The sequence below is a fragment of the Arabidopsis thaliana genome (genome assembly GCF_000001735.4).
Source record: "Arabidopsis thaliana chromosome 1 sequence".
Classification (NCBI taxonomy): domain Eukaryota; kingdom Viridiplantae; phylum Streptophyta; class Magnoliopsida; order Brassicales; family Brassicaceae; genus Arabidopsis; species Arabidopsis thaliana.
This window is the reverse complement of record NC_003070.9, coordinates 4,118,514-4,144,221: the sequence shown is the minus strand read 5'-3', so window position 1 is coordinate 4,144,221 and position 25,708 is coordinate 4,118,514. Positions and strand designations below refer to the sequence as shown.

The 25,708-nt window shown below is 36.4% G+C and overlaps 10 protein-coding genes, 2 long non-coding RNA genes and 1 other non-coding gene across 20 annotated transcripts; 6 read left to right on the top strand and 7 right to left on the bottom strand.

Moving 5' to 3' along the window:
• Window positions 1-107: 107 nt before the first annotated feature.
• AT1G12211 (uncharacterized protein) lies at window positions 108-3,347 on the top strand (the record flags this gene model as incomplete). The annotated part of the gene is made up of 2 exons (NM_001332023.1): window positions 108-636; window positions 742-3,347. The coding sequence occupies one exon, from the start codon at window positions 108-110 to the stop codon at window positions 354-356; it is 249 nt and encodes an 82-aa protein (NP_001318985.1). The 3' UTR covers window positions 357-636; window positions 742-3,347.
• On the bottom strand, window positions 306-4,006 carry RFL1 (RPS5-like 1; the record flags this gene model as incomplete). 3 transcript variants are annotated; one of them, NM_001332021.1, is made up of 2 exons in its annotated part: window positions 3,766-4,006; window positions 312-3,154 (listed from the first exon to the last, which is right to left on the bottom strand). In NM_001332021.1, the coding sequence occupies exon 2, from the start codon at window positions 3,146-3,148 to the stop codon at window positions 617-619; it is 2,532 nt and encodes an 843-aa protein (NP_001321385.1). In that variant the 5' UTR covers window positions 3,149-3,154; window positions 3,766-4,006. The 3 variants fall into 3 exon arrangements, with proteins under 3 accessions (NP_172685.1, NP_001321385.1, NP_001321386.1); NM_001332022.1 differs by having other exon boundaries at window positions 617-3,150; window positions 3,766-3,972; NM_101093.2 differs by lacking the exon at window positions 3,766-4,006 and having other exon boundaries at window positions 306-3,298.
• A 57-nt stretch (window positions 4,007-4,063) lies between these two features.
• On the bottom strand, window positions 4,064-6,711 carry FMO (Flavin-binding monooxygenase family protein). Of its 2 annotated transcripts, NM_101092.4 has the most exons (7): window positions 6,034-6,711; window positions 5,736-5,806; window positions 5,467-5,619; window positions 5,277-5,359; window positions 5,026-5,161; window positions 4,705-4,881; window positions 4,064-4,602 (listed from the first exon to the last, which is right to left on the bottom strand). In NM_101092.4, the coding sequence occupies exons 1-7, from the start codon at window positions 6,593-6,595 to the stop codon at window positions 4,387-4,389; spliced, it is 1,398 nt and encodes a 465-aa protein (NP_172684.1). In that variant the 5' UTR covers window positions 6,596-6,711; the 3' UTR covers window positions 4,064-4,386. The 2 variants fall into 2 exon arrangements, with proteins under 2 accessions (NP_172684.1, NP_001323033.1); NM_001332020.1 differs by having other exon boundaries at window positions 4,705-5,161; window positions 6,034-6,707.
• Window positions 6,712-8,233: 1,522 nt separating this feature from the next.
• AT1G08885 lies at window positions 8,234-8,788 on the top strand. Its single transcript, NR_143433.1, has 2 exons — window positions 8,234-8,289; window positions 8,526-8,788. It is a non-coding gene; the product is annotated as an uncharacterized misc_RNA (transcript).
• Window positions 8,789-10,127: 1,339 nt separating this feature from the next.
• On the top strand, window positions 10,128-11,255 carry AT1G12190 (F-box and associated interaction domains-containing protein; the record flags this gene model as incomplete). The annotated part of the gene is made up of 1 exon (NM_101091.1): window positions 10,128-11,255. One exon carries the CDS (start codon window positions 10,128-10,130, stop codon window positions 11,253-11,255), a length of 1,128 nt encoding a protein of 375 aa, NP_172683.1.
• A 1,798-nt stretch (window positions 11,256-13,053) lies between these two features.
• On the bottom strand, window positions 13,054-13,826 carry AT1G12180 (14.7 kDa heat shock-like protein). The gene is made up of 2 exons (NM_101090.3): window positions 13,723-13,826; window positions 13,054-13,618 (listed from the first exon to the last, which is right to left on the bottom strand). The coding sequence occupies exons 1-2, from the start codon at window positions 13,766-13,768 to the stop codon at window positions 13,305-13,307; spliced, it is 360 nt and encodes a 119-aa protein (NP_172682.1). The 5' UTR covers window positions 13,769-13,826; the 3' UTR covers window positions 13,054-13,304.
• Window positions 13,827-14,520: 694 nt separating this feature from the next.
• AT1G12170 (F-box family protein) lies at window positions 14,521-15,615 on the top strand (the record flags this gene model as incomplete). Its single annotated transcript, NM_101089.1, has 1 exon — window positions 14,521-15,615. The coding sequence occupies one exon, from the start codon at window positions 14,521-14,523 to the stop codon at window positions 15,613-15,615; it is 1,095 nt and encodes a 364-aa protein (NP_172681.1).
• Window positions 15,616-15,911: 296 nt separating this feature from the next.
• AT1G12160 (Flavin-binding monooxygenase family protein) lies at window positions 15,912-18,232 on the bottom strand. The gene is made up of 5 exons (NM_101088.4): window positions 17,611-18,232; window positions 17,458-17,528; window positions 17,211-17,354; window positions 16,911-17,129; window positions 15,912-16,560 (listed from the first exon to the last, which is right to left on the bottom strand). Exons 1-5 carry the CDS (start codon window positions 18,152-18,154, stop codon window positions 16,132-16,134), a joined length of 1,407 nt encoding a protein of 468 aa, NP_172680.1. The 5' UTR covers window positions 18,155-18,232; the 3' UTR covers window positions 15,912-16,131.
• A 338-nt stretch (window positions 18,233-18,570) lies between these two features.
• AT1G12150 (weak chloroplast movement under blue light protein (DUF827)) lies at window positions 18,571-20,692 on the top strand (the record flags this gene model as incomplete). 2 transcript variants are annotated; one of them, NM_101087.3, is made up of 3 exons in its annotated part: window positions 18,571-18,654; window positions 18,863-19,064; window positions 19,217-20,692. In NM_101087.3, exons 2-3 carry the CDS (start codon window positions 18,894-18,896, stop codon window positions 20,690-20,692), a joined length of 1,647 nt encoding a protein of 548 aa, NP_172679.1. In that variant the 5' UTR covers window positions 18,571-18,654; window positions 18,863-18,893. The 2 variants fall into 2 exon arrangements, with proteins under 2 accessions (NP_172679.1, NP_001321466.1); NM_001332019.1 differs by lacking the exon at window positions 18,571-18,654 and having other exon boundaries at window positions 18,767-19,064.
• AT1G04933 lies at window positions 19,132-20,581 on the bottom strand. Of its 2 annotated transcripts, none has more exons than NR_138803.1 (2): window positions 20,558-20,581; window positions 19,132-20,077 (listed from the first exon to the last, which is right to left on the bottom strand). It is a non-coding gene; the product is annotated as an other RNA (long non-coding RNA). The 2 variants fall into 2 exon arrangements; NR_138802.1 differs by having other exon boundaries at window positions 20,057-20,396.
• Window positions 19,627-22,937, bottom strand: FMO GS-OX5 (flavin-monooxygenase glucosinolate S-oxygenase 5; the record flags this gene model as incomplete). Of its 3 annotated transcripts, NM_101086.5 has the most annotated exons (6): window positions 22,290-22,937; window positions 22,136-22,206; window positions 21,616-21,768; window positions 21,330-21,548; window positions 20,558-21,245; window positions 19,627-20,077 (listed from the first exon to the last, which is right to left on the bottom strand). In NM_101086.5, the coding sequence occupies exons 1-5, from the start codon at window positions 22,834-22,836 to the stop codon at window positions 20,856-20,858; spliced, it is 1,380 nt and encodes a 459-aa protein (NP_172678.3). In that variant the 5' UTR covers window positions 22,837-22,937. The 3 variants fall into 3 exon arrangements, with proteins under 3 accessions (NP_172678.3, NP_001077522.1, NP_001323223.1); NM_001084053.1 differs by lacking the exon at window positions 19,627-20,077 and having other exon boundaries at window positions 20,680-21,245; window positions 22,136-22,200; window positions 22,290-22,853; NM_001332018.1 differs by lacking the exon at window positions 19,627-20,077 and having other exon boundaries at window positions 20,856-21,245; window positions 22,290-22,853.
• AT1G04927 lies at window positions 21,748-22,156 on the top strand. The gene has a single exon (NR_138801.1). It is a non-coding gene; the product is annotated as an other RNA (long non-coding RNA).
• A 325-nt stretch (window positions 22,938-23,262) lies between the features above and the next one.
• On the bottom strand, window positions 23,263-25,628 carry AT1G12130 (Flavin-binding monooxygenase family protein; the record flags this gene model as incomplete). The annotated part of the gene is made up of 5 exons (NM_101085.2): window positions 23,263-23,773; window positions 23,929-24,147; window positions 24,257-24,403; window positions 24,520-24,590; window positions 25,076-25,628. The coding sequence occupies 5 exons, from the start codon at window positions 25,626-25,628 to the stop codon at window positions 23,351-23,353; spliced, it is 1,413 nt and encodes a 470-aa protein (NP_172677.1). The 3' UTR covers window positions 23,263-23,350.
• Window positions 25,629-25,708: the final 80 nt, after the last annotated feature.

The following is a 25,708-nucleotide window of genomic DNA, read 5'->3' as shown; positions in this document are numbered from 1 at the left end:
CCAAACCGAAGTTGGGCCGTGGAATAATAGAAAAAAAGTTAGGCCCAAATGACATATATAAATATATATATATAGCTAGGGTTTAGGAGGCAAAGGACAAAAGAATCATGGGGAAGAATCATCATCCCTTGGGCCGGAGGGGCGGGTGGGGCGGGTGGGGCGGGTGTTTCGGGCCTATGACAACATCGAAACGTAATGTTTACGCTGGAAGAAAATTCAGTACGTGTGCGAGACTTTATAATTTGAAGGGATCGGATCACTCTGATCAATTTCATATTCAGGTTATTCACTTAATCTTTGCAATTGAGAAATATTTCTGTCATCTAGGCTTTTATTTATTGAATTCATTGATTTGATTATTCTTAATTACAACTTGTGTTATTATATATTACAGGAAAAGTTGTCGGAGATTAGCTAAGGATTCGATTCCTCCGCTACGAGCCCTAAGCGTAAAGAAGAAGAAACTCTTGATGATAATCCACCTCAAGATGTCATCTACCTCAGTAGACGGAGCTGTCTCAACCACCACATCAAACTCTACTTAAGAGAACTGAGACTCATAATATTCCTTCACATCACAAGAACCATTTTCCCATTTTTTGGGTCATGGGGCTCCTCAACGCAGCCTACAAGTAGGTAAGAAACGGTATTGTGTCGCTTCGTCCTCCCATTCAACTCTTTCTATCCATTTTTTCTCCTTGTATTTTATGACAAATTCTTCAACTTTGACAACACTTTTAGAATCCAGCGGAAGCTTTCTCAGCTTCGGACAATTGTTTAGTATGTCAAGACATCTCAAACGCTGAAAAGGCAGAGCATTCCAGTAGATGCTCTTCAGCTCAGACAACTGATACAAGTTCAGGCATTCTAGTTTCTGGAAAGGAAGAATCTCCTTTTCTAAAACACTTGCAGCTTTCTCTTTGCTTATTATATCCTCCAGATGCTTACACCCCCAAACGCGAAGATTGATCAGGTTTGGAGCAAACAGCAGCCACGTCAAATCCTTTAAACCATCACACCCTTCTATTCGCACATTAGAGAGGTTTGAGAAGTTGGGATTTGTTAGATTTTTTTTCCATGGTGTCTTCTCTATCATTATCTCCCACATCCAACAGTTCCATATGGAGATGTAACACAGATTATGTATAGCTGGCAAAACTAATACTCCTACGGATTCCTCCGGACGCTCCCAATGGTCCCTAATATAAATGTGTTGAATACATCTCCCAACTCTGGGATAACAGAACAATTCCCCAACCAAACCTGACGAGATATCTGTGGTTATGAGTTCTAAATGTTCTAAGAGCTGTAGTTCTTTCATAAGCCCCGTATCTAGTGTCGTTTTTGAATCTCTTAGTCTCAATGTTCTCAAACTTGACAAATATGATATCCCTGAAATGCTCTCAAGTCTCCTCGTCCTTTCCAGTTTCAAATGTACTAGCTTTCTCAACTCGTGTAAACCATGAGGTAGTCGCTCTATATATGTCCCGGACAAATCAAGATACTGCAAGGACACCAACTCTGATATTTCTTCTGGCAGTTCACTAAGACTGTGATTTTCTGATAGATCCAAAACAGCTAGACTAGGCATACACCGAAAGAATTCCATTGAGATGTCTACCAACTTGTAGTTATTCTGAAGGAACAGAGTTATAAGTTCAACGCATTCGGGACTGCCAAGTATCTTTTCAAAATTGTTATTCATTAGCGACATCCTTTTCACAGCTCTCCAGTTCTCGACTTCAGGTAGTTCATCTAATCCAATGCCGGCTTGCACAATACATCTCTCTTTATGCTTTCCAAGATCAGAAAATATCCACAGAGCCATCTCACGAACCATATCATGCATACTCACGACATCTTTATCCTTTGCTCCCTCCAACAATAAAGATGAACGGACAAGAGTACCGAGTATATCATAACCTTGGTTGAATGCTTTTTCTCTACCTTGCTTTTCTTTTATGAATCCCTCACAAATCCAGTATTCAATAAGCATCTCTTTTCTGATTTCAAAATCTTCAGGAAATAGAGAGCAATATAGGAAACACGACTTCGCATCCTCCCCATTCAAGCTATCATAGCTATATTTTAAAATTGGAAGAATTTCATCTTCCATGCCAGAAAAATCTGTAGCAGAAGTCAAAACCTCAGTTGCATGACGCCATTCTTGTATTGTCCTCTTGAATGACATGGTCTCACCAATGACATTCAGTGCTAGTGGTAGACCACAACATTTTTCCGAAACTTTGCGTGCTAGCTGGGGAATGTCTGGGTGGCTTCCTAATGTGTTTTCCCCCACTTTCTTTTTCAACAAATCCCAAGCGTTTCCAGTGTCCAGACAACTGATTTCCATCGGGTTATCTACCCCCATGCGTCCACAAACTTCCTTAGAATGAGTGGTGAATGCTACTTTGCATCCGTTTTCTCCACTCGGATACGGGACTCCAATCACCTTTAACTCCACTTTCTCCCATATATCATCCAACAACAACACAAATTTCTTCCTCCTAAGAACGTTGTGGATGTCAAGGGCTCTCTGGTTTTTGTTTTTCTCGTCCCAATTCTTCCCAACAAGGCCTAGTTTTTCCCCGATGCTTTTTTGAATCTTATGTACTGTTGCGTTTTTAGACACCACGACCCATATCACGACATCAAATCCACCACCTAGTTTAGAAAACTTATTGTTGATCTGCGTGAGAAGGGTGGTTTTGCCTACTCCACCCATACCATACAGACCCACAATCCAAACTTTATCTTCCATTAGACAGTTCCATACCTTGTCGAGCATCGAATCCTGACCAACAATTGTGGATTGAATAGGCAACTCTTCAACCTCAGCTATAGGAGCTGCCTCAGTCACTATATCAAATACTCCTTGAGAACTAAGACCCTCAACCTCCCTCAATAAGACAATAACCCTTTTCCCATAAAGATAGCTCATTTTCACATTTTTAGAGCAAAATCCACAGAGACACAACCTTTGTATCTCAGCGTTACAAGTGCTAAGCAAATCATTGAATTGGTTTTCGATGGTTTGGATACGTGTAAGCCATACCTGAACTTGAGCAAGCCTTCTACGATGCCCAGTAAACTCTTCTCTATTTATCCTTCCTTGCACGTCATCTCGCTTAGCGTTGAGCACTCCCATGGCTTTCTGCAGGGAAGCCAGATTCTCAGATAGGTTTTGGATATAACTCCCACTGACACATAACCACTGTGAAAACTGATTCACTTCTCGATCACATGACAACGAGACCGAGACACAACCGCCCATATCTCAAAATAAGGAGAGCGAGAGAAATATTCACAGATAATACTTTGGAACTGATAAGATCTTTTACCTTCCGAATGGGAAAGTATATGGCACTGTATGCATAGTAAAAAATTATCTAGGACTTGTCAATGTGTAGTGTAAAGACGCAGACTTTTATGCAATTCTAAGATGTCATTGTATTGACTAATCCTAAAATAGAGAACAACCATAAATGAAATTAATCGTCATAGAATTGCAATCAGATACGGCAGTTAGTAAACTCACAAGCAACATTTCCATTTTTTCTACGAGAAATATAGATATAGCACTTTTATTCGTAGAGACAATTCATCAAACAAGTGGTGTGCACATTGGAATTGATCATAGTATGTAACTCAACACTAGCGAACCAAACGCTAGACCAACTGAAACATAAACACAAACACAAACAACCATCTTTGCAACCTCAAAACAACAAACCCAATCCTATAGAATTGTAAAAAGATGATTACTTGTCTAAGAGAATGACCACGCTCCAGAATCCAGTCTCCTCATGAATGAATCTCTTTAATGAGAAATCTTAACTTTGTGTTCCTATGTATGCATTTGCTCTGTTCTCGTCAAAACAAGTGACAACAAAGAAAGATCTGTTTATTTTGCCCTGTTTTCATGCTCTGTTTTTGTATCCGTGTCATATTAAGCAATGTTGTTACTACTAATGTTTAATGGAATATTTTCTTTTAGAAATGGAATTGATAATAATAATAATATATATTCTGTGAAAAGAAAGAAAAAAAATAGATTTAGTGGGTCCGTGTAACACAGCAAACAAGTCAAGTCGTCTTCAGAAAGTTACAAGTGCACACTGACGTCATGGATGATGAGTGCACAATCATGCAAATGGGAAATTTGCTTTTTTCGCTAATGAAAGTCTCATCGCATTATTTACATACCTTTATAAAATCATTCCAAACATTATTGTTATACATTCCTTTTAAGACTATAACTCTACTTTTTCACATTCTGAAACACAGCAACCACAAGACACACTTACAATTACATAACATATATATATATATATATATATACCCAACCATCATTTTCGCATAACAAAACTCCCACGTCAATTATCATTAGGTTTTGAGCATCGGCAAAAGTTCTTGATAACTTGACATGAATTTGACGAAATCATCGTATGCTTCTACGATGAGATGATCATCGTCCCAATTATCTCTATATGTAGAGGATTGTGCATATATTCTCTTGAAACCGATGTAAAACATTTGTTCTCTCCATTTCTCTATCCGGGGATATTCACATTGATCCGCAAGCCAATTGTCGTATTCAAACTGCAACAACAATTCAACCAAAAATTTGTTTAGTCTCAACCTTTTTTTTTTTTTATGATAACATGTTTTGTAATGTAATGTTGTGCTACGAAATATGTGTACCTGAGAGTCATCTGGCATCAAATGTGTATATCTTTTGGGAATTCCCGAGGCTTCTAGCTTATCGTAGAATGCCTTAGTGTCTTCCATCATCTCGTCTTGCGATGGGAGAGATACTCGGCCGGACAAGACCGCTGCGACCCACTTGCTTTGAAGCTCAAACATCGGAAAGGGAGTGATCTAAGAAACCAAGTTAAACCAATGAGATCTTTTTTTTTTTTTTTTTTTTTGTGTGCACCTCAACCAAACAATGAGATCATATGCAATAAAAGCAGCAAATGTATTCACAGAAGCCAGATCATAAACATTATAAAGATTATTAACCTGCCATGGTAAGCCGATGAACGAAAGGCTGGGGGCAAGAGCTGGAGGAAAAACATGCTTATACAACGGTCCAACACGATTATCGTCAACAGTCACCTCACCTTTCGTGTCAAGAAACGGGAAGTAATACTTGTACCTGATGAAGATATTAACAAGATAAAAACAAGTCAGTGAAAACGTTTTCAAATTTCCTATGTTCTGTGTTCTGATGTTTAATCTCTTTTAGAGATTTGAGCCGATATGTATCTTACCCGGTACAATGCATGATGGTATCCGCGTAAATTGTCTTTCCATTCTCGAAAACCACCGAACCGTCTTCGCGGGCAATTTGAATCTACAATGAACGTTGTAACCTATATTATATCATTCAACCGTCTTATAGATGGAGTAACTGAATTATCAAACAACCAACATCATTCATTGGCCGGTTAGTTAGTGTACCGTTGAGTGAAGCCATAGATTCTCGTAACCGGTAAGCTTCTCGTAAGTATCCGGTGAAGTTGATCTAGATGATACGTGGACTTCTTTCGCGACCTGCGCTATATCTCTGCATATATCAACTCCACTCGCAGAGCTTCCGATCACTATCACCACCTACAAATTACACAACAAAAAGGAAACGATCCAAGAGTTAAAAGTGAAGAGAAACGTGGATATATATGAGATCACGTACAAGATTCACTCTAGTGATGGGATTCTTCTGCAAGTACCTGATCTTTGAATTGGTCAGGAACACGGTAATTGTGGCTGTGAATCTGCTTGCCTGGCCATGAATCTATGCCTGAAAAAAAAAAAAATATTATTCCCAAATGAAAACCTAAATATTGATATTGTTTGACGAATAATCCATCCCTCAAGAAAACTCTGTTTTTAATTGAATTCTTACTATTTTAAACTAATTTTCTTTATGTGAAATTTTTTTAAACCTATCATATTACGACAAAATTCTTTTTAATTGAACATATAAAATACACAAACTCAAGACACAAGTAAGGTTTTGCTTATTACCAGTGATAAGAGCATGACGAGGCTCGGTATAGTGTCCGTTACAAACCACAACGGCGTCGTATATCTCGTCGACAACACCATCGGAGCTTCTCGATTCAACCCTCCACTTCCCTCTCTCCTCCCCCTCTGCCGCCACCTGCTCCGCCTTAACAACCTCCGTCTCGAACCTAACCATTTCCTCGATATCGAATTCTTTAGCAAAGTCTCGCAGGTAAGCAAGAACCTCAGTATGAGCCGGATGTCTTCTCGGATCCCTTGACCCGTCGTGTGGTCGGGTCGCAAAAGGGAAGTCGGTGAAGCCCATGCATTCTCGAGGGATGTTGGTACGTAGGGATCTGTAGAGGCTTGAGTGGACGACGGGTCGGGTCGGGTCGAGGCTAAGCGGGTCTGGTTCGACTTGAGAGGTGTAAGCCCACACGCCTCCGATTTGGCTCCCGCGCTCTAAGACGACTACTGAGTGGCCTTCACGACGTAGCTCACGAGCAGCTACGAGTCCAGCGGCTCCGGCTCCGATTACTGCCACGTGGCGAGAGGTGGTTGGATCAGGATGACTCGTTGCCATGTTAGGTTATAGTGAAGTTTTGTGATCTAATGAAGAAAGATGAAGAGATTGTAAATTTGTAATGTTAACGAAGAGAGAATTGAGGTGATGGTGTGTTTCGATTATAACGATGTGTATATTATATACGAGGAAAAAGGTAACTCTAACGATGACGTGTCACTTCAGTGTGGACAATTCTTCCGTAATCTCGTAGGAATATTAAACTCAATTAAGTAGGTAGCATACCTTCAGGCTTGAGAGTCATGTTTAGTTGTTTTTATCAGAGAATATAAAGAACTTAATGAATTTTGTATCACTCTAAAAGTGACTATAAAACTTGTAGTTACATAAAAAAATTAGAATCTATCACTGATCTACCAGAATTTGAACTAAAACTGATTATCAAATTTGAAGATATTCAGATAAAATTTTGCAATTACATTTTATGGGATTTGTTACAAAAAAAACATGATATAGAGCTTTAAATCATTTGATCAAGTGGATGTGCTTCCACAATTTTTAATGAAAAATGATTGAATTAACATTAATTAAGCTTTAATGATTCATTGTAATTAACTTTCCTTTATATGTATCTTTTTTAGTTTTTGAAGAAGACTGGTTACTTCTTTTAAAGTGCAGCCCAATGTATCTATCACCCAACAGTGTCCAGGATCATGTGTACTATTCAACATGGTATACCAAAAAAGAAACTTTTTCTGTTATAATATGTGTAGGAATAAATATATTTATGTAGATTGGCATCATAAAATATTCCTATCAGTATTCACATCATATAAACTAATATCGTTGCATATATATGCACAAATATCTAATTTTCTTACCAAGAATAATATTTATTTATAAATTAGAAAATATATTCAACAATTTGTTTATCCCAGACTATGAGTAATATCCCAAATTTAGAAAACAAAAATTGTTTCTAAAGTTTGCACAGCTTCTTTTTTTTAAAAACCTTTCCAATCAATGATTTAGCTAACTATTGTTTGATCTGGGGGAACATTTTTTTTTTCTTTCTGAAAGGGCTAATATATGAACATTTTAATGTATAGACACATCGGTTATCTCTCTTTTGTAATATATGCCTAATAGAAGAGATCAAGAGAAAAGATAAGACATTTTTAATTTTTATGTCCCATAACATATTCTTTATAGCAAAAATATAAAAGTAATTGAAAAGTAAACTAAAATATTATTCGAATAGTTTTGTGAAATCAGTTTATTTATATAATATAAGTAGTACTTAAAAGGTCTGTTTTCAGATTATAAATAGTAAGTTTTATATACTTACATCTCAAAATATTGAAAGTGAGCTTTCTTTTACGATTTAAATTAAGTTTGATCATGTATATTTGGTTTTAGTTCAAAAATAAAATACATAAAATTAAGTTTACTGTTTGAGTATATATATTATAAAATTAGTAAAAAGCTATGAGGAGACGGCAAATATGAAATGACTACGTCATTGTTCTTTGAAAATTATGGACGCCAAATCGGAAAAATATCCATCAAGTTGCAAACAAACCCTTTACCAAAGTAGTTTGAAAAATGGAAACGACGTCTCTATTTTATCTTCTTCATTTGCTTTATGGACACTTTTGCCTTTTGGACAAAACACTACAACCGTAGATTATATATTTATATCAAACCTCTTGGAACTTCACAAAGACTAATCTACCAATTAGGTTTTCGCTTAGGTATGGTCGAATTGTTGTACATATATATTCTTTTTTTTTTTTTTTTTTAAATCTAAAGATTAGATGTTTTATATATTTTCATATATATTTTTAAAAATATACTACTTAATTTGTAATTTTAATGTGTTTTTGTAGTTGTTTATGCAACAATTTGTTTTTTGGTATGTCTTTTTTTTTTCTTTTGTGCAAAACTTTTTTTTGGTATGTCTTAAAACGAACATATTTCGTTTTCTCAGACCAAAATGCAATTTAAGCGACAATTAAAGTGAGGAATTTGTAGCCGATGATGTGAGAGGGAGTTGCAGCGTCAGTGTGAAGAAGACAAATTATCTGGTTCCAAACTAGCATAATTGTAGCTTGGAAGTGGAAAATTTTCGAGGTTTGGATCATAGTTAAAGGTCCTTGTTCGTTAGTAACCAAAATAGCATGATCGAAAAAGAGGATGTGGATCATAATTAGAGGTCCTTGTTCGTTAGTAACATTTTTCACAGTCTTTGCAAAGCCACCCTCGTATTATTTATTCTGTAAAATGAACCCCCATATTTGTTTATAATACAATTTCCTCCCCTAATTAGTTATAGAATTGGAACGCATGCAGTACATTATGAAACACGAGAAGAATCATTGAGAGAGACCAAACTATAGTAAATGAGAAGATTGAACTCAGTTCTGTGATGAAGTGATTATTCGTCCCTCCTCAATTATTATAATGTAGGATTGAGAGCATATCTCTTGAATATAATATTATTTGTTCTCTCAAATGTTCTATTGGGCAGTTCAATGGTGAGCCAGTAGCACCGTTCGACGATCTAATCAAAATATTTAGAAATGTTGTGGAAAATATTGAAAAGCAGCCCTTTTTGACGAGACAAAAGAAGAATTATTGAAGCCACTTATAACAAAGTTACTAAAGAAAATTTAAAAGAGGATAAGTGCTTGCTTTATTGATTGATAATGCACGTCGTATAGTTGAACTTTTGCCAAGAGCCTGCTCAATTTTTAGAGTAGTCGGGGTTAGTCACTATTTTCAGTTCTAGAAGTCGATGTTCGAAAAATCAGATGCTCATTAAAAGCAAAAGAGGACGTCTTTGTTTTATGTGTGTATGGTTTGTCTACAAGGAATACCTTAAGCATTTTTAAGAAATAAATCTAATTATTTTTACACAATATCTTTCTTTTCTTCTAACTCATAATAAGTTCTTCCTTGTTTAGTGTTGTTACTAAACTTTTTCTATTTTTCTAGAATGAAAATAATAATAATTATGTATACCATAAATATATTATTTTTATCACCTTTTCTTTAATAATAGTCGTTGTCAAAATTTGTTTACTTATTTCAAGTTCACAGAAAATGCTACAAAAAAACATAACGTGGAGAAAACCATGAACAAGAATAATGATGGATATAATATGGAAAAGACAAAGTATGATGGATAAGTCTTTATCTATTGGAAATCATATATTATATTTATGTGAAAATATATGACATGTAGTTAACTAAAAAATATCACAATATAGTTTAAAATTATGTTAAATCTTACTTAATAATATAGTATATATTAAGTTATTGAAATCTGACTATATGAAAATCAAAGTAAATTTCTTTCTGAATTTATTTAAATACAATTAATTACTAAAGATGTTCTCATATAATAAAAGAGATAAGACATGCTATGTCATATGTTGGAGAAGTTTATCCAAGTTTATTAGTTATGATTTAAATACATATTATATTTTTAGATTGTATATAATATTTTCCATTTTTTTGTAACTTTAGTTTTCCCACCTCTTATTATATATTGTATTATGTTGCTAGCTAGTTAAATCAAAAGACCAAAATGGCGTGTGTGAAATTTCCGTGGGAATTGATGGAAGAGATACTCTATCGTGTTCCATCTCTATCTCTTTCCCGATTCAAAACTGTTTCCAAAGAATGGAACACACTTCTCAACGATAAGACGTTCATCAAGAAACACTTGGCTCTCGTCCGTCCTCAATTCCGTTTATGGACCAATTCCAAGGTTTATTCGGTTGATGTCAGTCTAAACGATGATCCAAATATAGAGCTGCGTGAATTGCCCTTAGATATTCCTTATGTAATTGATCATAGGACTACAAACTTTCTTCCTTGCAATGACTTATTGTTTTGTGCCTCATGGTGGAGCAATAAAGCTGTTGTTTGGAACCCGTCGTTGAGACAAACTAGATTGATTAAATCGGGGGAAGAACATTTCCGGTTTGGTGGCATAGGATATGATAGTGGTAGACCCGGAAAAGGTTACCATATATTTGGGCATAGTCATAGTCGGCTAAGTGTTAATGGAAACACCTCTAAGTTTATTAAAAGATTTTATATCACCAAGTTTGAAAGTAATGCGTGGAAATGTATTGATGATGTTTCCCTTGGAGAGAATTCCATAGGAGGAGATTCATTAGATAATAATAATGTATCTTTGAATGGAAATTTGTATTGGACTACTAATAGCTATGATACTGATGAATATCTCATCCAAAGTTTCGATTTTTCCAAAGAGATATTCAAAATCTTTTGCGTTCTACCAAGGAAGAAGGATTCTTCTGATATTCCAGTCCTCTCAGTTTTTAGGGGAGATCGACTTTCGGTATTACATAAATTTAAAGGAACAAATAACATGGAGATTTGGGTGACAAAGAACAAGATTAATGAGAGTGTAAAAGCTGTGGTGTGGATGATGTTCATGACAGTTTCAATACCTATATATAAGGACTCTAAGCCAAGTTACTTTATCAATGATATCTACGAAAAGAGACTCGTCATGTGTTGCAGTGACGAAAATGGAAAGGCTTGCGTTTATATTGTGAAGGACCAAGCAAGGAAAAAGATTCAACTAGGTTTTCATGTTAGTGAGTTTAGTCATTGTTTCTATGATCCCAGCTTGATTCCTATTCCTTCAGAGACTTCAGGACAAAAAATAAGCAATAGTTAGAAATTCTTATTCTTTCTGTGATATATTGGCTTGCATGTAATTTTGTTTTGTGTGGTTTGTGAGTTTAGACATTGTCCCTGTGTGGCTATGCTCCTAGTTTGATCTCAATTCCTCCGAATAATAAGAAGAAGAAAGAGTTAAAAGTTTATTTTTTATTATATAAAAATTATATTTTGGCTTCGTTTGTGTGTTGTTATATATATTATAATTTATGAGCAATCTGACTTAATTTTAATTTAATATCTAAGTCCATTACCTCCAGATATAATTTTCAAAGATTTCATAAATGTAAATGATTAAAACTAAAAAATATATTTGAAGACAAAAAAAATGATTAAAACTAAAATTTAATTTACTTGTCACAAAATAAGAGATACATCTCCTGAATATGTTTCAGCAATATATAACACAACACCAAATAAGAGGATTTACATAAATTTATGACAGAGTCAAATAAAGTCAACGGCGGAAAAAGTCAAATAAAGTCAACGAAATCGTGTCAAGCTTGACGAAAGAAAGTACGGCAAAGAAGAGGAAAGAGGCACGTGCCGAGTATATTGGAGTGGGCCCAAATTACTCACATAAAATGGGCCTACATAATCCCACGCAATAATACCACAACAATTTCACTTATCTTTTTTGTTATCTGTAATTTTTTTTTGATATTTGTTTTTGTAAATTTCACCTTACATCTTTCATATATTTAACTGACAAAACAATTATAAGATGATATTAGTCAACAGATTTTTTATAATTACTGTTTAACTTGTTGACTAATATACTATGTGTAAGTGGTGTTATTCATAAGCATCATCATCAAGACTCAAGAGGAAATTTATCGATTCAAATTGCGTGTATCAAGCTGTAATCACTACATGTATTATCATCTTTGATAGCTAAATAATCTGAAAATCTGACGGGCCACTGGTATTAGTGTTCGGTGTAGTAGTTAATGGGCATGGGTGGAGTCAAAAATTTGAACCCAATGTAGGTTCAAGGTTGGGAAAGAAATGTTAAAGTTCTTGCAATCTCTCTTAAGTTTTCACCCTTTTATAGTTAATCTACTTTATGCAACTTTTTTTTCACTGCGGCAACAAAGGGTAAAGATTGTTCGTTTTTCTTTACTTTATGAATCACTTACACGTATTTCTAACTAACCTCTTTGAAATAGATACTTTTACATTGTATAATTTGTAGAGAAATTAAATTTCCATTAAATCTGAGATCATCTTATAGTCTTTGACTCTTTTTATCTATAACTTCCTTTTACATTTTTGGTTATCCGGCCACATTTTTCAACATATTTTCAAACGTCGGGTTAGGTACATTACACATGGTAGAAGGAATATTTTCCTTTCTTTATAAACCCATTAAACTTATTGCTTACTCCTTCTACAAATAGATATCTTCGAAATTCAATTATTGCAATGTAGTTTTCCTTTATTTATTTTTAATTAAAACATCTAATTAACTCTTAATATTTTCAGATACATTTGTAAAAAGACTAACAACCTAATGTTTCTTTTTCCTTTTGTCATTAGCTCTAAGTTAGTAACGCGGTTTTCAACCACAATTTTCAAATGTCAAAGATTCTTTCTGTTTAAATGGCAAGCTTAGAATTTAATTTCTCCCACTTACTCATTACTCGGCCATTCCAAAAATAGAACTATATATACTTCCAAACGCAGCGTATATGTTTTTTTTTCAAAAGTCACACGACTTAGAGCATTTAGCGATCGACGCTGAGAGAAAGTAGCAATGAATTGACGGTGGATGAAATTCTTGGACTTTCTTTACGGTTTAAATTTTTGATTAATTATATAATTATAAAACAAGCAAAGACTTTCAATAACCATAAAAGATAAACAAGCTTGCTGGATGAAACAGCTAGCGACACACCATATGAAACCCTAACAATAGGTAGACTGGACATACCGACTATAGAAAAACCCTGATAACACCGACCATGCATGGTCCAAACAGATTTTTATTATTCTAGTTTAAATACGACGTAATTAAGCAGCATCATTTAGTCTTCTTCTTGATTAATTAACCTTGGCGGCCTTGGTGCTTAGTAACGGTGATCCAGAGTACGCCATTGACAACCCAAATCTTAGCATGCTTCGAATCGTAAACCGCTGGGAACTTGACGAAGCCGATGTATGTGCGTACGGGTAGGGAGTGGTTGTTCTGGTCTACTTCTTCTGTTTGAAACCCTACGTGGGTTTTCTCCAAGCTGTAACTGCTGGGTGCTACTGAACAACCCGGAACATCTATCATTGCAACGCACGAGTCCTCCTTAAAAAACCACCGGACTGGTCCTTTACCTCCACCGTATTCTTTTATCTCCAGTTTGTAGTTTCCTGTTGTTGTGGAAAAAAAGAACAGAAATTAATGAAACAAAGATAGGTTAATTCCGGGTTAAAAGAGGAGGGAGACAAGCAACATTTTGATAAAGAAAATGTACCATCACCGGCGGCGGAGGTGGCTTCCCTCGAGGAGGATCCACTCATTGTCGAATTCAGATGTCTTTGGAATGTTTTGAGTTTAAGACTGAGTTGATTGATTGATGCTAATGGCGATGATCTAGTTGCTATTTATAGCCGGAAGAAGATATTTTTGTGACTTAATCGTGACTAGTTAGGCTCAAAACAATATGGGCTAAAGTGGGCCAGCTCGATAGGCCCAATGACGAACGTCTCACTTATCCTAATTCTTTTGTAATTTTCCCAAATCCAATGACTATTATACTCCCCAAATTTGACACGCGGCCAGTCAAATTCTTACATATGATTTTTTTTTTCTTTTGTATCATCCTTTATATGAGTTTTGGATGTATTAAGTAAATTAAAAGTATTTAACTTTATGAAAGCTATATATTATGAAATCTATGACATGGAGCTAAATAATATAAACTAAAATATATGCAAAAATTAAGCTAGATTTTTTATTTCTTAATTTCGTTAAAACTTAGCCTTATATATATAGTTAGATATATTATATATATGTGAAAACATTAAAGTAGATTATTTCAATTTTACATTAACTGCTACAACTATTGTATAAAGATGTAAGACATATTATGTCATATCTGGGGAATGTAATCTAAGTTTAAACTCATATTATGATTTTAGATTATTTTATTTAATTCCTCTTTTAGTAAAAAAAATCTCTCCTTTTTCTTGTTTTTTTTTTCCTTAGTTAACTTTTATTAATATTATATATTGCATTATGTTGTTAGCTTCATGGTAACACCGAAGACCAAATGATGCATGTAATCCTTCCATGGGAATTGGTAGAAGAGATACTCTATCGTGTTCCGCCTCTATCTCTAACCCGATTCAAAATCGTTTGCAAACAATGGAACACACTTTTCAAAAGCAAATCGTTCGTCAACAACCACTTGGTTCGTGTCCGTCCTCAGTTCCTCTTATGGACCGATTCCAAGATGTATTCAGTAAGCGTCAATCTCAACGATGATCAAAAGATAGATATGCGTGAGCTACCCTTAGATATTCCTTATTTGAATAATTTTATGCGTACCTACTTTACTCCTTGTGACGGCTTATTGTTTTGTGACTCGTGGTCATGGAGAAAGAAAGCTGCGATTTGGAACCCGTGGTTGAGACAAACTAAATGGATAGAGTACTCTAAGGAAAAAACTTTCACGTTTCGTGGCATAGGATACGATAGTGGTAGACCTGACAAAGGTCACAAGATAATTGGGTCAAGTATTTATAATAAGCGAAAACTCATTGAAGATCCATTATACCGAAGTGTTGAAATCTACACGTTCGAAACTAATGGGTGGAAGAGTATGAATACCTTTTCTGAAGAAGGAGAGATCCGCCCATTAAGTGATGTGTCTTTGAATGGAAATTTATATTGGGTTGTTAGCAATGGCGAGACACATGAGTGTTTTATCGAAAGTTTCGATTTTTCGAAAGAGATATATAAATGTTTTTGCACTCTACCGTGGAATTATAATTCTTTCCATGTTCCAGTCCTCTCAACTTTTAGGAAAGATCGACTTTCAGTGTTAAAAAGAAAGAGAATGGCCGAAACAAATAATATTGAGATTTGGGTGACAAAAAACAAGATTAATGACGATGGGGAGCCTGTAGCGTGGATAAAGTTCATGACAGTTTCAATAGCTATTTCTAGTAACTCTTCTCCAAGTTTCTTCATCGATAATGTCTACCAAAAGAGTTTTATCATGTGTTGTGAGGATGAAAATAACAAGCTTTGCGTTTATATTGTGAGGGGCAATGCGTTGACGAAGATTCAAATTGTAGGTGTTGATGCTAAAAATTATATTAATCATTGTTCCTATGTTCCCAGTTTGATCCCAGTTCCTTGAGAGAATTCAGATTCAATAACTAGAATTTTAATATATATTTTTTTTTGTTTTCGTGTGTTTTTTTCTTACCAGTTATATTATTTCATTTAAAATTATGTTCATTCAATAACATTTTGGTTAAATTAATAATATATGTTTCAAAAAAAAAAATGTGTAAAGAGGCATATTATCTTTGAACCAAAAAGATAAAATGTTTTACAAGTTACTTCTATGTGACATGAGAAGTAAAAAAAAGGCTTATTCGAGGTGCAGTATTCATTTGGATAAGAAATTGCTTCTACTATAATTCTATGATAGATAGAACAAGTAAATCTTATTCCAAATGCACTGCTGGTCTAATAAGTAGGTGGCATTTCTCTAAATCGTTGAATCGATCGATCATGTTTAAACATACAAATGTTTACAACTTTTTCTTAATGAGTCCACCAGCACTCAACAACTTAACAATTACACTTCCCAATTTTCAGATTTTAACTTTCCCTTGTCACATTTCAATCATCTTCCCGAATTGATAAACTAAGAAGAACAATCTTGGTTCGGTTTCAATTTGGCGAACTCGCGGTACACTTCTTCGATGAGTTGATCATCGTCCCATCGATCGCGATAGCTGTCGCCACCAAAGAAAACTTTCTTGATGGCGACATTGTATAATCGCTCTCTCCAACGTTCTATGGACGTGCAACCACACTGTTTTGCGATCCAGTTGAAGTAATCACTTTGAGAGATCACAACTGCATCCTCCGGTTTAAACGTCCCGAGCATTGGATTCCCTCGAGGATCGGTTAGAAAATGTGTATATCTCTTAGGAATCCCTAAATCTTCAAGCTTAGAGTAGAAAGCTACAGCCTCTTCCATCATCTTATCCTCTGCTGGAAGCTTAACTCGACCCGACAAAACCGAAGCAACCCACTTGCTCTGGATTTCAAACATAAAGAACTGGAGCCCCTGGATTATTAGAACAAAGATCAAACCAAGTAATGAGCCCAACAACAAAAATCAAAGTCGTTATTTGAGTATCCGGAGATTTCAGACATTACAATATCAAGGCATATCAAAAAAAATATATACCACCATAAAATTCAATAATGTTGCCGGATTAAGTAGTTTTGCATTTTGAAATAATAACTTGATCTTTGATTTTTGCGAATTGGAGATTCAATAGCACATTCTAATTCTCTTTTTTTTTTTACTTCATGTATATATACCAATTAATATTAACCATGTATTTCAAGATTATCCTAACATTCTTAATCTCTTAAAACTGCCATATGTATCTAACATGTCGTAATACTAACCATGAAAGGTAAACCAATAAAGGAGATCCCAGGCGCAAGTGCGGGTGGGAAAACATGTTTGTAGAGAGGTCCAACACGGTTATCCTCGACAGTCACATAACCACTGGTTTTAAGAAACGGGAAATGATACTTGTAACCAGTGCAATGAACTATAGCATCAGCAAAAACCACTTTCCCGTTTCGGAATACCACGGAACCATCCTCGCGGGCGCGATATATCTACAAACATATCAAGAGACATTTAAGAAATCAAATGAACATATTCATATTCTTAGTTGTCTTTATATTTCATTTTACTACCGTAGGGTGAATCCGTAGGTTGTCGTAACAGCCATATGAATCGGATGCAACCATTTTAGACGAGATATGGACTTCTTTTGCAATGGTTGCTATGTCTGTACTAATGTCGTTTCCACTAGCTTGACTTCCTATAACTATCACCACCTACAAAACATGTCAAACAACAATCAATGTAGATAACTTAAAAGAATCTATTAGTATAATTAAGAGCTAAGATTATGAAGAAGATAATAAATTTTGCAAATACCTCATCTTTGAATGGATCTGGAATTCGATAATTGTGGCTATGGATCTGCTTTCCTGGCCATGACTCTATCCCTAAAACACTAAAACCAAGATACTTAAGAGACTAATCAACCATTAATTAATCACACTTTTAAGTAACCAAAATATTACTTACCAGGAATATGAGCAAGACGAGGCTCAGTGAAGTGACCATTGCAAACCACGACCGCGTCGAAGATTTCTTCGCCGGAGACACCATTTGAGCTCTTAAACTGAACTCTCCATTTACGGTTATTCTCCGGCGACGGCTCCACACACAAAACCTCTGTCTCAAATCGGATCATATCTTCGATCTTGAACTCTTTGGCGAAATCTTGAAGGTACATCAAGACTTCCCTATGATCGGGGTACCGTCTCGGGTCGCCGTCACTGGATCGGGTAACGAATGGAAAGTCACTGTAACCCATACACTCTCGTGGTAGATTGGTGCGGAGGGACTGGTAGATGCTCGAGTGTACGATGGTTCGATCCGGGTCAACGCTAACCGAGTCTGAATCGACTCGATCAGTGTACACCCAGAGTCCACCAACATGTTTCTCACGCTCGAAACCGATGACGGTGTGACCTTCACGACGAAGCTCTCGAACCGCCACGAGGCCGGCGGCTCCTAGTCCGATCACGGCCACGTGACGAGCACGTGAGGTGATTACGCTGGTCATAGTGTCAAGTCAATTAATGTCAAACTATCAGTTTCCTTAAAAAGATGTGCATATATGCTTGATATAATTAAACAGACCCTATATTATGGAATATTTATACATTCCACCCCATAATAATGTTTTATAAAAATTTGAACCCACAAATCTCCAAAAAGACACAAATCAGAGAAGTTATGTTTACTTTTGTGTAACCAGAATTTGTTTATCTTAGTTGTTTGTTCTAATAACATGTTGATGCGGAAACTGAAATTTTGAAGAGCTTTTAAAAGTCATTAATTAAGAAAATAATAAAAAAGGAGATTGAGACAGAGAGACGTGGGTGCAGACAGAAGAGAAGGAAAGGTGTCGTGCCATCAACTAAGTTTCTATAAATAGATTGAAGAGACAAAAAGGATTAATAACCAATCAAAAATCCCGTTATTGTAGACGAGAAAAGGATTATATAACAAGAAGACAATAAGAAAAAAGCAACCAAGAACACGAAGAAAGAGAAATTCAAGGTACGTATACATTTGTCTCCTTGCGTTTCATCTAATTTCTTCCAATTGCAATCTTCACGGTTTTGTTATGTAAAAATACATCTTGTGGTTGTTAGTTTATAGGATTAGATATAAAATGTTGATTGTAAATGACGATCACGTGAGGATTATGATGTTTCTCATCTATGATTCGTGTTTTCTTATGCATAGAGAATGTTTGTGTATGCAGGTTGGTTCTGAAAAAAAAAAGATAGTAGAAAATGGTGAACATTAGAGTACAAAAAGCTCCGGAATCTCCGAGGACGATGGAGGTGGGAGAAATAGACACAAGAGCACCGTTCCAATCGGTGAAAGCTGCGGTGAGCTTGTTCGGAGAAGTTGCAGTCTCAAAGCAAAGAAGTACTCCAAGGCGATCTCGACTCTCCTCTGAGGTAAGTAATCCAATACCAACAACATGGATCATTAAAGTCTGATCAAGAAATGGTTCTATGATTCTATCATGGTTTTAGATGACCAGAATATGTCTAGGTAACAGATTGTGTTGTGTGCAAAACTAAAAATATTTGTTTATGTTATGTTTCAGAGCGTTTGCGACAAGGAAACACAGCTAATGCTGGTCCACAAGGAATTCATGAAGATCAAGCAAAAGCTTGACAACGCTGAGAGCACAAGATCTCGTGCTCTAGACGATCTCTCAAAGGCGAAGAAGACAATGGAGGATCTTAGCAACAAACTTGAGACTGTCAACAAGTCTAAGCAATCAGCTATTGACACCAAAGAAACTGTCCAACAGCGGGAAGAACAGCTTGAGCATGATAAGTGTCATGGCTCTCCTCCTCATCACCATGAACTTGACGTCGCTAGAGAACAATATATCTCCACCACCGTTGAACTTGATGCTGCAAAACAGCAGCTCAACAAAATTAGACAGAGCTTTGATTCCGCTATGGATTTCAAAGCCACGGCCTTAAACCAGGCTGCAGAAGCTCAACGTGCACTCCAAGTCAACTCCGCCAAAGTTAACGAGCTTTCTAAGGAGATTTCGGATATGAAAGATGCGATTCATCAGCTCAAGCTAGCGGCTGCTCAGAATCTGCAGGAGCACGCTAATATTGTTAAGGAAAAAGACGATTTACGAGAATGTTATAGAACTGCTGTTGAAGAGGCAGAGAAGAAACTGCTAGTGTTGAGGAAAGAATATGAGCCTGAGCTCTCAAGAACTCTTGAAGCCAAGCTGTTAGAGACAACTTCAGAGATTGAGGTTTTACGGGAAGAGATGAAGAAAGCTCATGAATCAGAGATGAACACGGTTAAGATCATTACAAATGAGCTTAATGAAGCAACGATGAGGCTACAAGAAGCTGCTGATGACGAATGCTCTCTCCGAAGTTTGGTGAATTCTCTCAGGATGGAACTAGAAGACTTGAGAAGAGAACGCGAAGAGCTGCAGCAGAAAGAAGCAGAGAGATTAGAGATTGAGGAAACAAAAAAGTTGGAAGCTCTCAAGCAAGAGAGCTTGAAACTGGAGCAAATGAAAACAGAAGCTATTGAAGCAAGAAACGAAGCTGCAAATATGAATAGGAAGATAGAGAGTCTGAAGAAAGAAACAGAGGCCGCGATGATAGCTGCTGAGGAAGCTGAAAAGAGACTAGAGCTTGTTATAAGAGAAGTGGAGGAGGCGAAATCCGCTGAAGAGAAAGTCCGCGAAGAGATGAAGATGATATCTCAGAAGCAAGAGAGCAAGAAACAAGATGAAGAATCATCTGGTTCAAAGATAAAAATCACAATTCAAGAGTTTGAATCTTTGAAACGAGGAGCAGGGGAAACAGAGGCTGCAATCGAAAAGAAGTTGGCAACTATAGCAGCTGAGCTTGAAGAGATCAACAAACGAAGAGCCGAAGCGGATAATAAGTTAGAAGCGAACCTGAAAGCGATAGAGGAGATGAAGCAAGCAACGGAATTGGCTCAGAAGTCAGCAGAATCTGCAGAAGCTGCAAAGAGAATGGTGGAAAGTGAGTTGCAGAGATGGCGTCAACAAGAAAATGTACAACTTGCTTAGTGATGATTTCATTTTGTATAAAACCTTGTTTTTTTTTCCAAACATTCAAAGATAAAAAAAAAGACAATGAAACCTTGACGGCTTTTATTTAACACAACAACAAAGAACAATACAACAACACACAGACAGGTCAATCATTTGTTCAAGGAATTATTCATGATCTTCAAGATTCCAATAACTGAGAAGGAAGACTACTAATCAGCTTCTGTCTCAAGAAATCCTCATAAGCCTCAACTATGAGATGATCATCGTCCCACTTATCACGGAAAGTGTCTGATTGTGTAGCAAGTCTGTAGTATCCGCCATTTATTTCCTGATATCTCCATTGTTCACCGGGCGGTGCACCAATTTGCTCTGCTATCCAATTAAGGTAATCAACCTGACCTCCACCAAGTCGATGTGTGTATCTCTTAGGTTGCCCGAAAGCCTCACGCTTTGCATAGTAGGCGGTAACGTCTTCCATCATTTTCTCTTCTGAAGGAAGTGTGACCCGGCCAGACAAAGCTGCAGCCACCCACTTGCTTTGGAGCTCAAACATAAAGAATTGCAGTGTCTGATATCATATATAAAAATATGATTAGACGATGAAAAAATCCGAAAAAGCCAACCAAAGTAAAGATTGAATGAGAGACTTAACCATCCAGGGTAAACCGATGAAGGAAAGCCCGGGAGCAAGCGCAGGCGGAAAGACATGTTCGTAAAGCGGTCCAACACAGTTATCCTCAACAGTAATATAGCCATTGGTGTTGAGAAATGGGAAGTGATATTTGTAACCAGTGCAATGCACAATGGTATCAGCTTGTACAACCTTACCGTTCTGAAAAACAATCGTCCCATCTTCGTGTACACTTTCTATCTGCAAAAATTGAATCAGTGACCATCTAGTATGACCAAAATCTCTCAATTTGTTAATTGTTATTTACCATAGAGTGAAGCCATAGATTGTTTGACCCGGGAAGTTTTGAGTATGTCTTAGATGGATTCGATCTAGACGCGATATGGACTTCTTTAGCCACTCCCGTTATGTCCCTGCTGATATCAGCTCCACTCGCAAAATTTCCTATCACTACCACCACCTTCCATAAATTTTTCAGACCAACAATGTCAGATAACTGAATCTATCTAATATTTCTATAGATTTCAAACTCAACAAAATAACATACTTGAATTACTCATACCATCCAATATACCTAAACACCCATCCCATACAGAATAAAGTACTAATATAGAATGATAACTAGTGAAATAAAAGATCTCCTCGTGAGTACAGAATGAAAATGAAAAAATAAGCACTTTTTCATAGTTGGCGAATAAGAAAAAGCAACTTTTTGTTTCCATCGTCAAAAACGCACATTTTAAGTATCAGTAAAAGGGTATGGACAAAAGATAAAGATTAAAAAACTAAAATTTAGTAAACTGTTCACATATTCTGCAAGAACGTACCTGGTCTTTGAATTGATCAGGAACACGGTAATTGTGGCTATGAATCTGCTTCCCTGGCCATGAATCTATACCTAAAATAACAAGTTTTCTCATCAATCAAAACATATTCACTTCAAAATCATTCAATCTAAAAAAACATCTGAAATTGAAGTACCAGGAACATGAGCAACTCTAGGTTCTGTATAATGTCCATTACAAACAACAACAGCATCAAAGATCTCATCTTTGGAGATCCCATCTGAATTTTTGGATTGAACCCTCCATTTCTTATCTTCAGGCTCGACAAGAACTACTTCGGTCTTAAATCGAACCATCTCCACAAGTTTGAATTCTCTAGCGAAGTCTTCAAGGTAAGCAAGAACTTCTCTGTGACTAGGGTACCTTCTCGAGTCTCTTGATTCGTCATCTTCAGGTCGAGGCACGAAGGGGAAGTCTCTGTAACCCATGCACTCTCGTGGGAGATTGGTTCGGAGAGAATCATAGACGCTTGAATGGACGATGGTTCGGTTTGGATCGAGGCTAAGCGGGTCTGGTTCGCTGTTAGGTGTGTATACCCAGAGACCTCCGACTTTTGAGTCACGTTCGAAAACGACGACGGTGTGATTCTCGCGGCGGAGCTCTCTTGCAGCTACGAGTCCGGCGGCTCCGGCTCCGATCACTGCCACGTTGAGTGAGTTGACTCGGGTTCGTGCTGGTGCCATCTTTTTTGTGTGATGATGATGCTCTGTTCTCAAAATTGGGTTTATATAGGAACGTCTTCGGTTCGGATTAACCGGTTCGGTCTAAAAAAAATCAATTTTTTAGTCTTAATTAAGAAATGAAATTAAAACCCAACTAAAAACGAGTGTTAGCAATTTAATGACATGGAGATACGCAACAAAGAGAACAAAAAAGAACAGAAAATGAAACATTAACGTGTTGCAACAATTATGCTGTAATTGACTAAATCGAGATCTTATTTGAGTGTTCATATATTCTTTTTTGATAAAGAATATTTATTTTAAATAAAGTAGTGCTAATATATTCTCCAAATACATAAAGGATATTACATAAGTCAAACTTTGCCAATCACCCTTAGATTGGAATTGGAACCAACCGAAGACATTTTCATTTTATTTTTTGGACTGCAAAAAAGTTTTTTCAACCTTTATTCATTTCAACATGGGAATATCAACTCTTGGATCTTCGAAGTGCACTTTCTTTGGAAAGATTGGTTTATGTAGACCAAACTTTGCTCGGTTTGAATTTAGCAAAATCTCGGTACGCTTCTTGTATAATTTGATCATCATCATCCCATTCATCACGAAAATTGTCATCATCTTTTTTGATGGCTATGTTATACTGTTCCTCTCTCCAACGTTCGATGGACGAGCAACCACATTGTTCCGCAATCCAGTTGAAATACTCACTTTGTGAGATCAAAACTGCTTCATGTGGCTTAAGCTTTTCGAACATTGGAGTCCATTGCGGATCAGTTAGAAAATGAGTAAATCTCTTGGGAATACCCAAAGATTTAAGCTTTGCATAGAAAGCTATAACATCTTCCATCATTTGCTCCTCCGAGGGAAGTTTAACCCGACCCGATAAAACTGAAGCGACCCACCTGCTTTGGATTTCAAACATAAAGAATTGCAATGCCTGGATCAAGAACAAAGTTCAAACCAAGTAATGAGTCCAATGAGAAATCAAAGTCTATTGAGTATTATGAAATTTCAAAGATTACGTACAAGATCAATTCGAATCAAAGAAATAATACCATCATAATCAGTCGTATATATATAAAATCTACTAACCATGGAAGGTAAACCGATAAAGGAGAGGCCAGGAGCAAGCGCCGGTGGAAACACATGCTTGTATAATGGTCCAACACGGTTATCTTCGACGTTCACATAACCCTTTGTTTCAAGAAATGGGAAGCAATACTTGTAGCCGGTGCAATGTACTATGGCATCCGCAAATATCAGTTTCCCGTCTTGGAAAACAACCGAACCATCCTCATACACTCGGTCAATCTATAACATATCAGGGTGGTTGGGGAGGAAGAAATCAAGTAATCATATATTAAAATTAAATGGTGTTTTTGTTATTTTCTCTGTTTTTATGTTTTCATTATTTACTTACCGTCGGATGAAAATGTAGATTGCTATAAATCGAACTTTCCTTTGCGTATGCATCAGATTTAGCTGCAATATGGACTTCTTTTGCTAGGATTGCTATGTCCCTACTAATATCACTTCCACTGGATTGATATCCTATCACTATCACCACCTACACATCTCAAACAATAACATTGTTAATCTTAACCTAATCTATACTATAACAAAACATTTAAAAAACTGAAAAGACGATATAGTCAAAGTAATTTGTGGACTTCTGTAAATTACTTGACCTTTGAATGGATCTGAAACACGATAATTGTGGCTATGGATTTGCTTTCCTGGCCATGACTCTATTCCTGAAACAAAAGAAATTACAAAACATTCTCGCCCTTAACATTCACACATTGGGATTTCAAAATGAGTTATTAACTCCGATTACCTCTGATTAATAGTGAATTAGCTAGTGGAATAAGACTTTTTCTTATAGTTAAAATAACATGTAAAATATGTCAACCAAAGCATATTAAATTCTTTACCTAATTTAATTAAAACAGAAATATAAATAATCGTTTACACTATCTTCGAAAAACATTTGTTTTTACAACTTAGAAATGAAGAAAAAGAACATGTTATTCTTGAATTATCTCAAGAAGTTGATCAACAGAATATATATAAGTTTTTTTTTTTGATAATATAGTTACCACTTACATGATTATGCATTTAACAATGATTTTATTTTTGGATTTATTTTTTTCTATTTAAAACTCATTTGGACACCTCTACACAATTAAGAAACTAATTACATTTTAACTGCAAACTAATTACACTTTAAATTACTTACCAGGAATATGAGCAAGACGAGGCTCAGTGAAGTGACCATTGCAAATGACGACTGCGTCGAATATATCTTCGCCGGAGACACCACTTGAGCTCCTAAATTGAACTCTCCATTTACAACTATTCTCCGCCGTCGGCTCCACACGAAAAACCTCCGTCTCGAATCGGATCATCTCTTCGATCTTGAACTCTTTGGCGAAGTCTTGAAGATACCTCATGACTTCTCTGTGATCCGGGTACCGTCTCGGGTCCCTGGACTCATCATCGGGACGGGTCACGAACGGGAAGTCACTGTAACCCATACACTCTCGTGGAAGATTGGTGCGGAGGGATTGGTAGACGCTCGAGTGGACGACGGTTCGATCAGGGTCGATGCTTAGTAAGTCTGGCTCAACGTTTGGAGTGCAAACCCAAAGTCCTCCTACTTGTTTCTGACGCTCAAAGATGGTGACGGTGTGACCTTCACGACGAAGCTCTCGAGCCGCAACAAGCCCGGCGGCTCCGGCTCCGATCACGGCCACGTTACGTGAGCTGATTGAATTAGGCGGTGGTGTCATAGTATCAGTCAAAGTATTTGTTTCCTCGAAGAGTGTGTATGACGATCACTATAAATATAAGTAAATGGTCTTGAAATTGG